Here is an 11804-nt window from a genome sequence, read left to right on the forward strand (position 1 = left end):
CGCTCCCGGATGTGCGCCCGTCAGAGCCGATGTGCCTGCGACCGAGCACACACACACACACATGAAAAAGAGAGAGGGATAAAAACACACGAAGAAGCAACACGCCGATAGACACGCCGAAGCAAAACAGGAAAAAATAGACGCCCAAACGACGGAGCCGAGCGCATACATTTTTGGGGGGCTCAAGCGCGATGCGGCAACGGATGAGCGGGAAAACGCAGAGGTAACTTTTCGCCCACGGACAGCAACGGCACAGACCGGAACAGAGAGGTGACGCAGGCGCGCAGAAGCTTGGAACACAGAACAGTACGCACACGGTATTCCTCCGGTTGCACTCGCGTATAGCTGTATTCACGGAGCCACATCGAACGCTCCTTCGTAAGCCTGAGACCACGTGTGCACATATCGGCACGATCTTGTCCGGATGCTTCTCTGTTGCCCTTCGTGACTTGCACTATTCCTTCAGTAATGGTGTGCTCGCGACGGCACTCTACCTTTCATGCAGGCTTCGCCAGTCCCATCGCAGTTTTGTCTTGCCATCCGCGTCTTTCACCTCTTGCAGATGCGCAGCCACTCTCAGCACCGGGGGCTGCGGCATCATTGGAAACTCACCCGGATTGCTGGTTACCAGCGCGGCCTGAGTGCCCGCCTTTCCGTTGTCGGCCAGCACGCGAGACGGCCCGAGAACGCTGCGGCCGTCGCCCTTCCGTTCCCCAGCAGGCTGCTGTTGCTGCTGCGTTGGTGGCGGCTGCAGCGTCCTCCTACCAGCCGTCGGCGCTGTTGCCTTTATCGCGGACTCAGCAGGGGAGATGCCGATCTCTCCCAATCCCTCATAGACAGCGTAGTCAGCAAGCCCGTCCGAGTAGCCGCCTGGGCCAAATCCGTGAAGAGAGGGGATGTCGCTTCCAGCAATGCCGTCATCGTCCGGGTCGAGTCCAGTCTGCAATTGAGGGAACAAGCGCGCATCACTCTTCGGCGGAAGGCCGCGAGATACACCATCAGACAGGCGGCGCTGCAGCGCCTGTGCAGGCTGAAACTGCTGGCGCGAGTGCTCATATGGCGTGTTCACGTACCTCTTCAATTGCTGCAGCTCATGTGGGGGAGGTACACCATCGCCAGAGACCGGGTGACTCCCAAATGCGGCGCTGCTCTCGTGAGCGCTGCCGACATAGTTCAGCGTGCCGTTGCCGCCGCTGCTCATAGGCAGAGCAGCGGCTGCTTCATCGCTGGCATTGAAGATTTTGCTAGTCATGCCTGCGCCGCCGCCGCCGCTGTGAATGGAAGCGTTTGTCGCATTCCGAATGGAGCCTGCAGTATCGGGCATGGCGCGTGAATGGCAGCTTCCACTCACCGGAGGAATGGCGCTTGAAACGGGGATGCCGTTCTCGTAGGCCTCGCCTGTCCCCAGAGAGAGGAGCATGCGACGCTGCCGGACGGTGCGCCGGCCACTGGCAAGATGAAGGTTACTTATCGTCGAGTGTGACGAGCCCGCGGTGTGGTACGTCTCGCCGCTCCGGGAGCTGCGATCGCTGTAGGAACGACTATTCTCATTGTGCTGCGACACGGCAGAGCTTATATCCGTCTCGGACATCGGGTCCACTGCGCTCGTGATCACATCGCCACCAGTGGAAGCCCAGGCCGCTGTAGGCGCGTTCCTCTCCCGGTTCGAGTTCTTGTTGCGGAGGTTCGAGGCGTCGCGATCCACCGCGTTGCCTCGCCCTCGCTGAACAGCTCGAGCAAAGTTGGGCACAAGTCCAATCGTGTAGAAGCGGCCTTGATGCTCGAACTCCCAGAGATAGAACGCGCGTGTAGCGGCCTCGGGGGACGCGGACGGGTTGGCGCCGGCGTCAGCGGCATCCTTACCGTTGGCAGCGTGCCCTCCATTGCTGCCACAAGGCGAGGCGCGCGAGAGGGCTTTGACGTTTGACGCCGTGAGTGGAGAGGAGCGCACCCTGCCGTCACTGCCGCCCTGCGTCCTGGATGGCGCTGCGGGTGCTACGGTGGAGAGTGGCGACGGACTCGACGGTCTTGCAGCTGGGTCCTCAGTCTGGGGAGGTGGCATCACCTTGAGCCTCGTCGCCGTGTAGTAGTCCAGCGGGTACGAGTTCACCCAGTGACTGTTTGAGGTATCCGCTACACGGGCTTGGACATACAAGTTCTTCGACCACGACAAGATAACGTCCGAGGCCACCGCCGTCAGCCGCGGGCCTGGCTCTTCGAGCGGTCGAACGCAAACGCTGTAGTCCCGCGCGTCCTCAGGGTCCGGGTCGTAAAAATCCGTCGCGAGCATCTCCTGCCCTGACAAATCCTGTGCCACAGCCCAGTCCGCGTCCACAAAGGCACCCGTGCCGACCTGCACAACCCGCTCGAGCACCGTCGCGTGGGGATACACCACCTTTCCGACCGTCAGCTGATTGGTTCCCACAACGCAGACCAGCTTCACCGTTGCAGCGCCGGGCCCTGCCGAACCAAACGTTCCGCCGTTGGAGCTCTCCTTGGCACCACCGCAAGACCCGCTGCACAATGCACTCCCGCCACCGTGGCCAGGGAGCCCCTCACTGTCCGCCCTGCTCTGCAGCAAAACCTGCACTTCCGCACTTGCAGAGCTTGGCAGCGGGGCAGCGTGGATAGCTGCGGAAGGGAAAGCCGCGTTCGCGTCAACCACCATGGCAGATCCGGCATCACCGACGAAGCCGGCAAACAGAAACACCGGCGGCGTCGGCGAAGGGTGAAAGTCGAGCTTCAGGAAGCACTCCGCCATAAAGGCGCACAGCTCCGATGCAACAGCGTTGTTCATCTCAATCGCTAAATGATGCGCCGCAATGCGTATTCGCCGCAACGCTCGCGCCAGCCGCCGCGTCCACTGCAGTTCCGCGCACCGCAGACGCACCTCGCGCAGGAAGCACAGGGAAGGCACGTCCATCAAGAAGCACGAGAAGCGCGTGCTCGGCAGGGGCGGGTTGCCCGGAAGTCCCGCACGGCGACACTGATCCACGTAAAGAAATGCTGCTTGGAACAAAGCACGACCGAGATGCTGCTCGCCAGCCGATTTCGAGATGAAAGCAACCAGCTCGTACTCGGCGGGCTCATCTCGCGTGCCAGTGCACTCGCCTTCTCCCTCGTCCCCGGCGCTCTCGGCCGGTGGCCGGAGGAAGGACTCTGCCGAAGCCTTCGTCTTCTGCCGTCTCACCGGCACCAGTCCGACAAACCCAATTACCATGAAGGAACAGTGCGGCGCAAACACCACACTTCCGTGCGGGGCGCCGCAGCGGTTGGCGTTCGCGGCCGAAAACGCGTCCGCCCCCTCTCTCGGGGGTGGGGCTATGGAGCTGGTAGGGTACTCAAAGCAGATGGCGCACGGCGTCGGTCGAATTTGCAGACCCTGAGTAGACTTTTTCTGCCGCCGCGTCGGCGCTGCGCCCTTTTGCATCGAGCCGAAGGCTCGGAGCTGGCATGCAAGCTTCTGCTGGTCGTACGCCCGCTGCATATCCTCGTTGGTCTCGTACATGTCCCCCTCGTAGCAGCTGACTGTAGCCGCGTAGAAAGACTCCACTGTAGGGTAGTATAGGTCGCGTGGGAGCGCGTTCAGTGTCCCCCATGATTCCTTCCGGCAGTAAAACTGTGTACCTGGCTCTCGGTAGGCGTTGTACAGCTGTTGCACGAACGGCAACGAGGCCGGAGCTGCGTCGAGGCATAACTGCGCAGGGCAGTAGTCGCGTCGTGAGCTGCGTGACGTTTGGGAGCTGCTTGTATCCGTGTTGGAGTTGCGGCTGCCCGAATTGGATGGCGTTCGAGAGTCGAGAGACGTGGCCGAGTCGGGTTGTACGAAGTGCATGAACTTCTTCGTCAGCGGCAGCAGTGACACCTCCTTTCGGCGACGGTCGGCCCGCCATGCCTTCTTCTTTCGATAGCAGAGCTCATCGAGGTACTGATCCTGCGCCTCGCGACTGGGTGAGATGCCCATGAGTATGTCCTTAGAGGCCACCCAAAGAGCTCGGCAACACGTAAAGGCAGAGGATCCGTGCAGAAATCGCGCCTCGCTGCTCTTGACAGAGCGCTGGTCGCGTGAGGTCGATGCAGCGCGCAACTACAGAGAAGCAGAGGGATAAGGTCGCGCGCACTGGTATAAGCTGAGGCGTGACAGCTCCGGCTTCTCAGCACGGCTTGAGTGGGAGCCTTGGAGAAACGGATCGCGAGACTATGGGTGTGAATGAGCCAGGCGCACGTAACGCGACTGACAATACGATGTTGAAAAAGTAGGGTAGCACTGGCGCGCAGAAGTAAAAAGAGAAGAAAACAATCGCGCCTGTGCATTCTACGCTATAGCTGGTCGGCAAGACGAGGGGCGCTAGCGGAGCAAGTTGTCGCGGGCGATCACGGGGACGGCTCCGGTGAGTACAAGGCGTGGGCAAGAGAGGTGAGAAGAAAAGATATGGAGCGACAGTATTTCGGAGACGAGCAGAAAGAGAAAGAAGAGACGAAGAGGTATGAGAAAAAGTCAAGCTGAAGAAATGCACGCACACGTGTCACACGTACCAGATGTAAAACCGGGCACTGACATGAGAAGCCACCAGCACGCATGGCAAGCAAGCCTGCTTGAGCGAAAGGTAGAGAATCCGAAGAGTCCTTGCTATCTCACATGACGTCATCAACGGCAAGCCTTGATGCCAGTCATTGCCTTCAGCGAGTGAAACAACGTGGAACCGATGAACATGTTTGCCGCGATGTCACCCCCGTCTCGCAGCACCTCTCGACGCGGCCAAAAAAAAAAGCAGCATGGCAATCACTTCATCCGATCGGATCGCTAGCGAGTCCTCGTGCGCCGCATCGTCTCTCTCCTTTCAAGCTTCTCCACCCCTCCGCCAAGAGGCAATCGAACAACACGGCATTGCAATAAGAGCAGCGGGAAAAAAGGGACACACTACCGGTCGGGAGGTTTGCCTCGCTGAAATGAAGACTTGCAGAAATGCGCAGTCACTTGCACTGACGCAGGAGCGACGCGACCGCGGCCTCCACGCGGTGTTCGCGCCCAGCCGCCCCCAGCTCAGCGCCCCCGTCACTGACGCCACGCGAACGCGCACCACTGGCCGCACCCTCGGCATCCTCCCGCGACAAGCCCTCACGGGAATCAGCCACCGCTGCGCTCTGCGCTACCATACCGTAGAACACGGAGTCGCGACGCTCCAGCAGCGCCCGCGGCTTCCCCATCTCCACCACACGCCCGCGCGCCATCACAAGCACTACGTCGTACGCCGCCACCGTGTGCAGACGGTGCGCGATCGTCACCACCGTGTACGCGCCAAACTGCTCCGCCACAATACGCTGCACCGTCTGGTCCAGCTGTGCGTCCACGTTCGCCGTCGCCTCGTCCATCAGGATGAATGCACTCCCCTTCTTCAGCAGCGCGCGCGCTAAGCACAGCAGCTGGCGCTGCCCAACGCTGAAGTTCGACCCGCCCCCCTGCACCACAGTGTCCAACGCAGGCATGCTGTCAGATGCAGCGCTCGGCAGTCCAGAAGCTGTAGGAAAGGTAGCTGAGCTGCCGCCCACCCCCACAAACCCCACAGACACCAGCGCGGCACGCACCTCCTCGTCCGTCGCGTCGCCGAACGGATCCACGTTGCTGCGCACCGTGCCATCGAACAGCACGGGATCCTGCGGGATCATGGAAAACAGCCGCCGCAGAGCGGGAAGCGTGTACGTCCGCGCGTCGCGCCCGCAGACGAGCATGCGACCGCCGCTTACCTCCACCAGCCGCAGGAAGGCCAGCAGCAGCGTCGACTTCCCGCTCCCCGTCCGCCCCACAACGCCCACCTTCTGCCCAGGGGCGATCGCAAAGCAGACATCGCGCAGCACCAGCGGCAGCCCTGGCCGGTACCGCAGGTCCACGTGCTCCAGCCTCAGCGCGCCAAACGCGCCGCTCCTTGCCGCAACACCCTGTCGCGCAGGCGCGGCCTCGTCGTCATCACCGCCGGCAGCCACAACGATGTCGCTCGCACTTCTGGAGCTCTCGCCTCCTCCCCTGCGGCTGCCGCCACTCGCTGCCACAGCGCGCGCCACATACGCGTCCCGCGGCTCCAGGAGCGCCGCTTCCTGCGGCACGTGATCAATGTAGTGGCAAACGCGCTGCACACTGTTCATGCTCGCCTCGACAGCGGCAGCAAGGTCTAGGAGTGCAGATAGCGACCAGCTGAGATCGAGGCACATGGTGAGGCTCAGCGAGATCAGGCCCACGCGCGCCTCCGGCAGCGCCGGCGACGCCTCTACCAGCTTCTCCACAACGCCGATCAGCCCCACAGCAATAACGGCCAATGACGCAATGTACTCGATTCGGATAGCGAGCCACAACGTCATAACCTTCTCCACGTAGGTGCAGCTGTACACAAGGTCCAGCCGCAGGAGCGCCTCCGCGAATAGCACGTGCGACTTGTCGTATGCAGCGATCGTCGCACGCCCGTGCACCACCTCCTCCAGCAGCGAGAGCAACGGAGACTGCCCCACACTGCTGCGCCGTCGCACCTCACGCACCACTGTCGCGTAGAACTTGAGCAGGAGCACAAAAGCGTAAGCCGCTAGCAGCACCACGACCACACTAAGCGGTGAAGCGTATAGCGTCACTGCTAAAGACGTCATGACATATCCCGTAATGCCCAAAAAGGGAATCACGTTCGCCGGCAGCTCATCGTCAAGGACGTGCACGTCCCTGCTGAACCGGTTGACAATGCGACCCAGTGGTGTGCGGTCAAAAAACGTCAGCGTGGCTGAGCTCACCGTGTACAAGAGTATGGCGTGCAAGCGGCAGGCAGCGCGGCGAGCGAACTGAAAAATAAACAGGTCGTTGGCAGACACTGTGACAGCAACCACAAAGACGAGTCCAAGATACACGCCAAGCTGTTCGTTGGTAGAGAGAGAAGAACCAAAGTAGTTCACTGACCACAGCGTCAGCCAAACGCTGGAGCCTGTCGAGAGCGCTTCGCTAACGAAGTAGCGCAGCACAATTTGAATTGCGACCGGGACGCCCCCGCCCGCCTCAAAGTAGGCACGGTACACACTCCACGGTGTGTGCCCTGTCTCCTTCTCCTCCGCAGTCATCAGGTCGCCGCCGTCCGCTGCATCCTCACCCGTAGACAGCCCAGATGAGCCCTTCGCCGTGCGCGGCGCGGCCTTAGACCTGCTTGCGAGCCTAACACCTTTACATACCGTAGAGTCCCTATTGTTGCAGCCTTCCGCCTCTGAGTTCTCGCTGGCCCATGAGCCCTGCCAGTGCATTCTCGGCAAAGGGCTGCCATCGTTCTCCCCCCACTCACCGCCGTCTTTGCTGGCGCGGCCATCGGCACCGCCACACCGAGCGTGGTCACGCTCCTCACGCGTGCCCACACACGACTCCACGTTCACCGCAGACGACCACGCAGAACTGGCCTCGGTGCACTCCGCCACAGTATCACCACCGCCACACCCGCTCTTCTTGCTCGCGGCGGCGGCCTCCTCGCTCTCCACGTACGCCTTCCACTCCGACGCAGCGTAAGCAGCGTAGCTGCCCGCAAACACGGCGCAGCCCTCGCGCATCACCACGACCTGGTCCGCGTGCGGCAGCACCTGCAGCTGGTGCGTCGCTAGCACGCGCGTCTTGCCCGCCAACGCGCGCAGCACAACCTCGTCCATCACGCGCCGCCCAACGTGCGCGTCCAGCGCCGACAGCGGATCGTCCAGCAGGTACACGTCGCGGTCCGCATACACGGCGCGCGCAAGGCTCACGCGCGCCTTCTGCCCACCGCTCAGGTTGATGCCACGCTCGCCGATCTCTGTCCCCAGCCCGCGCGCCATCAGTGCCACATCAGCATTCAGCTGGCAGCTCCGCACAGCGCGCGCAAGACGCTCGCTCGCCGCGTCACGGCCGCAGCTGAAGCACCGTGGCACAGCAGCAGCGCCAGCAGCTTGCTCAGCGCACCTCAGAGGCGAGAACGCCTGCGCAGAGCCGCTATTGCTATCGACCGCCGCGCCACCAGCAGCGCCGCGCCGATCGCCCTCGAAGAACGTGATGTTCGCCTCTAACGTTTCCTGCATGATCCACGGCTGCTGCGGCACGTAAGCTACCGACTTCGCTACGCTCACATGCCCCTCGAACCGGAACGCACCCAAAAGCGTCGCCAGCAGCACAGACTTCCCGCTCCCCGTCGCGCCAACAACAACCGTCAACTGCGCGCGCGGGAACGACACGCGCACATCGCGCAGGAGAGCCCTGTCCACCATCGCGTACAGAGCCACGCCACTATCACTGCCGCGCCCGTTCTCACCACCCGCAACAGCCACACCGCCATCATCGTTCCCCACAGCAACGCGCGCAGGCTTCCTACCGCCTTCACCCATGGCAGGGGAAGCAGCCGCCCTCCGCCACTGAAGCTCCACCGGCACACGGCGGCGCAGCACCGCGCACAGTATCCTCTGCGCCACGCGGCGCAGCCCCACGTGTCGCGGCTCGTACACGGGAAGCGCGGCGGGCACTGACACAAGCACCCTTGCAAGGTCGGCCGAAGCGGCACTCGGCAGCGGTGCGTCCCCGGAAGCAGCGCCGCCACTCCCTGTGCTGTTGAGCATGCGCTCCGCGTGCTCGACGATGATGTGCGAGTCGTCGCACTCCAAGAACTGCGTGACGCGCCCCGTCGACACAATGAACTTCGCCAGCGACGTAAAGGCCTCCGGAAGCATCATTACAGGGAAAGTTATAGCACTGACAACTGCGATGAGAGGGAACACCACGGATGCGTCAAGCTTGTGTCCGCTGAGGGTGTAGGTAGTGAGAACAGCGGCGATCATGAACGTCGGAGTAGAGAACACGCATGCCCACAGCCCGACTTGACGCATCTGCAGTCTTCGTCGGAATCGCAACTCATCGGCCCGTGCGTTATCTTCGATCGCCGAGACAAACTTCGACTCCCATCCCATCATCTTCACGACACGGATGCCGGAGAGCAGTTCATTCGTGCGACGCAAGCGCTGATCCGTGCAGCTCGACAGGTTCTCTTGTGCGCCGCCCATAGCATTCGTTAGCCCCCCTTGGACAGGCAGTAAAGCGGCAAAAACCAGGACAGCAGCCAGGGCACTCGGCCCCACGAGAACGAAGAGGTAGGCAACGTACAGCGTCAGCATAGTCGGCGCCATCCACAGGAACATCACCCGCGTGGGAAATTCCTTGATGTTCTCAACGTCAGAGCTCGCCATCGCTAGCACACGACCAGTGTTCATGTCCGGTCTCGACAGCGCATCCGGCGATATCGTCAGACACTTTTCGAAAATCAGGGCGAGTGTCGAGGTGCGGAAAAGGCTCGAAACACGCCGACTGCGGTGCATCTCCTTGTTCATCAACGCTGGTTGCACCAACTTCACGATCACAAGAATCGAGAAGAAGAGCAGCCCTTTTCTCGCTTCCGCCCGCTCCTTGCTCGACTGCAGGAACAGCACAAACTGCTGCAGCAACCACGGTGTCGACACTTCACATATCATACCGGCAATCGAAGGTGGCAGTATCGCCATTAGATCGGAGCGAAACGTGCGGAGTAGCGCCCAAAGCAGCGACGGAGCGTGAGGCATACGCGGGCACCCAGTATCCGCGATTCCAATCGTCGAAACCGGCACCAGATCCTGCACGTACTCGCACGTGCACCGCGCCCGCCCATCCTGAACCTGGTAAAACAGACGCTCGCCCTGCACGCACCCGTCGTGCACTACTTCATCAGCCGCATCACCAGCCACACGCGCACGATACGGCGGCAACGCGCTGTCAGCGTCCCACTCCACACCGCACAAAAGCGTGTGCGGCGTGTCGCTCGATCGAACGTACCCCACCCACCGCAGCCGTCCATGGACACCCTCCTCACCACGGAACCTCACACGTGACAGCTCGTTGATAGCCGCCACGCGCGCGCCACCCCATCGCCCGTTATAATCGCCGCCAATCACTTCACTTTCCCCCGAGGGGTCATCGCAGGCTCCACACTGCACTGGAAGCGCAGCTTCAACGCGCGCACGCCACGCGTCGCGGCCCCCGCGAACCTCCTCCTCGCGAAACGCGCGGCTTAGCAGAGCGCCACAGCACACGGCGCGGTGCGCCCGCTGTGGTGGAGGCATGTACGCCTCCTCCAGCCGCTCCCTCCACGCAAGCATAACATATGGGTTCAGCCACCGCAGCAGGTAACGCGATAAAACGCCGCTCCGCTCTTCCGGAGCCTCCTCCAGCAACCCGCGTATCGCAGCCCAGTCCACCAACGCATCATCACAAGCGCTACCCTTCGGTAACGAATTAGAACGCAGAAGCCACAACCGTCGGTTAACCTCGCCGAACGAGTAGACGCTATCACTCGCCGCTCCTTCTGGCATCTCCGGTCGTTGACTGCTCATCAATCTCCAAAGCCCAGGCTCGGATGGGCAAGATGCAGCGTGCGCCGAAAGGGCGCAGCAAGTGTGCCAAAAGACTAAGATGATCGTGTAGAGCTCTGGCGGCTCGCAATGCATGTGGTGCGGGGAGAGCGAGCACTCCGGTGACAGGGGAGACGACAGCTGCCGGCCGGCACGCCTATCGCAGCGGGCTAAGCAGCCAAAGGGCACACAAAACTGGTCCAGCCGTGTCGCGCCGCTGCAACGGGTGGCTGTGCAAAAAAGACGGTCAATCTAGCCAATGCCGGCAGCTGAGCTGCGCGAATGCCGTCCACGCACGTGCAGCAGCCGCGGAAGCCTCGGTGGGGAGCGGTGTGCGGTCACCAATGCGGTGGTGGTGCGGCCCAGTGCAGCACAAAAAGAGAAAGAATAGATCGAGCGAAGCGGCAAGTGAGGTGCTGCGAGCCCTCACCAGAGAGAGCGAGAGACGCAGGCATACAGCGACGCGTGAGTGCGATCCCGGCTCCACACCCATCGGCGGAGACGAAACGGGCCACAGCTGCCGACAACGCGGCAGAGATGCTTGGCGGTAGAAGACGCAGACTGTGATCTGCGTGTGCCAAGACGCGAGAAATCAGATGCATATCCGTGTGGGGTGAGGGCAGAGTCGCGTCACCTCGCTTGAATCGCACATGCAAAAAGAAGAGCCTGCGCAAGCCGACAGACATCTGCCCCTCAGCACCGCTCGCTTCGCATACGTCTGGCGGCGGTGGCCGATACCGAAGACGGTGAGGCTCACACAAGGAGGTGGAGCTCGGCGGCAGCGCGGCAATTCAGCGAGTGCGCCGGCGTCACAAGGCACGATACGAGCCGAGCAAGCATAGGACAAAGAGAAACACACACACCGGAAGAGAGAAACCCGCAATCCGGCCGTGCCGCCGTACGGGCCTCGGCATCAACGTGATGCGAGAGAGACGAGCGAGAGAGCGGCCACGCACGGGGGAAAGAGGGGCGCGCAGCAAAGGAACGACAAAACGAGCACGCGAGCAGCTGGACGCGCTGTCGGGGTGCACAGGCAAAAACACCGGCTTGCCGTGCGAGGCGCGCAAGGGCAGCGCGGCGCAGCGTCAGGCAAACGTGCACGACAGCTGGAAAGAGACGAGGGAGAGGAGGAGGAGGAAGAGGGGGTCTGGCTCCGACCTTGTGCGCGTGTCGGAGGGCAAGACGGCGGGGCCAACAACACGCCGTCAGCAACAAAGGGGGAGGCAGTGCCCTACACGTGCGTGCCGGCGCCGGCGAGCACGAGACAGAGAGGCGCAGAAAGACAGTCGAGCAGCCGAGACGGCGAAGGAAGTCGAGCGTGCGGAAAGAGAGGGAGAAGAGGTGAGCAGCCGATACCGGTGGGGAGAAGCGAGTGCGCGCCAAGCCAGTGA

The 11804-nt window shown here is 62.1% G+C and overlaps 2 protein-coding genes across 2 annotated transcripts; both read right to left on the reverse strand.

Moving 5' to 3' along the window:
- Positions 1-490: 490 nt before the first annotated feature.
- LINJ_31_1450 (conserved hypothetical protein) lies at positions 491-3964 on the reverse strand (the record flags this gene model as incomplete). Its single annotated transcript, XM_001467401.1, has 1 exon — positions 491-3964. One exon carries the CDS (start codon positions 3962-3964, stop codon positions 491-493), a length of 3474 nt encoding a protein of 1157 aa, XP_001467438.1.
- A 1010-nt stretch (positions 3965-4974) lies between these two features.
- Positions 4975-10395, reverse strand: PRP1 (pentamidine resistance protein 1; the record flags this gene model as incomplete). Its single annotated transcript, XM_001467402.1, has 1 exon — positions 4975-10395. The coding sequence occupies one exon, from the start codon at positions 10393-10395 to the stop codon at positions 4975-4977; it is 5421 nt and encodes a 1806-aa protein (XP_001467439.1).
- Between the last annotated feature and the right edge of the window lie 1409 nt (positions 10396-11804).

This window comes from Leishmania infantum, chromosome 31 (genome assembly GCF_000002875.2).
Source record: "Leishmania infantum JPCM5 genome chromosome 31".
In the NCBI taxonomy this organism is placed as follows: Eukaryota; Euglenozoa; class Kinetoplastea; order Trypanosomatida; family Trypanosomatidae; genus Leishmania; species Leishmania infantum.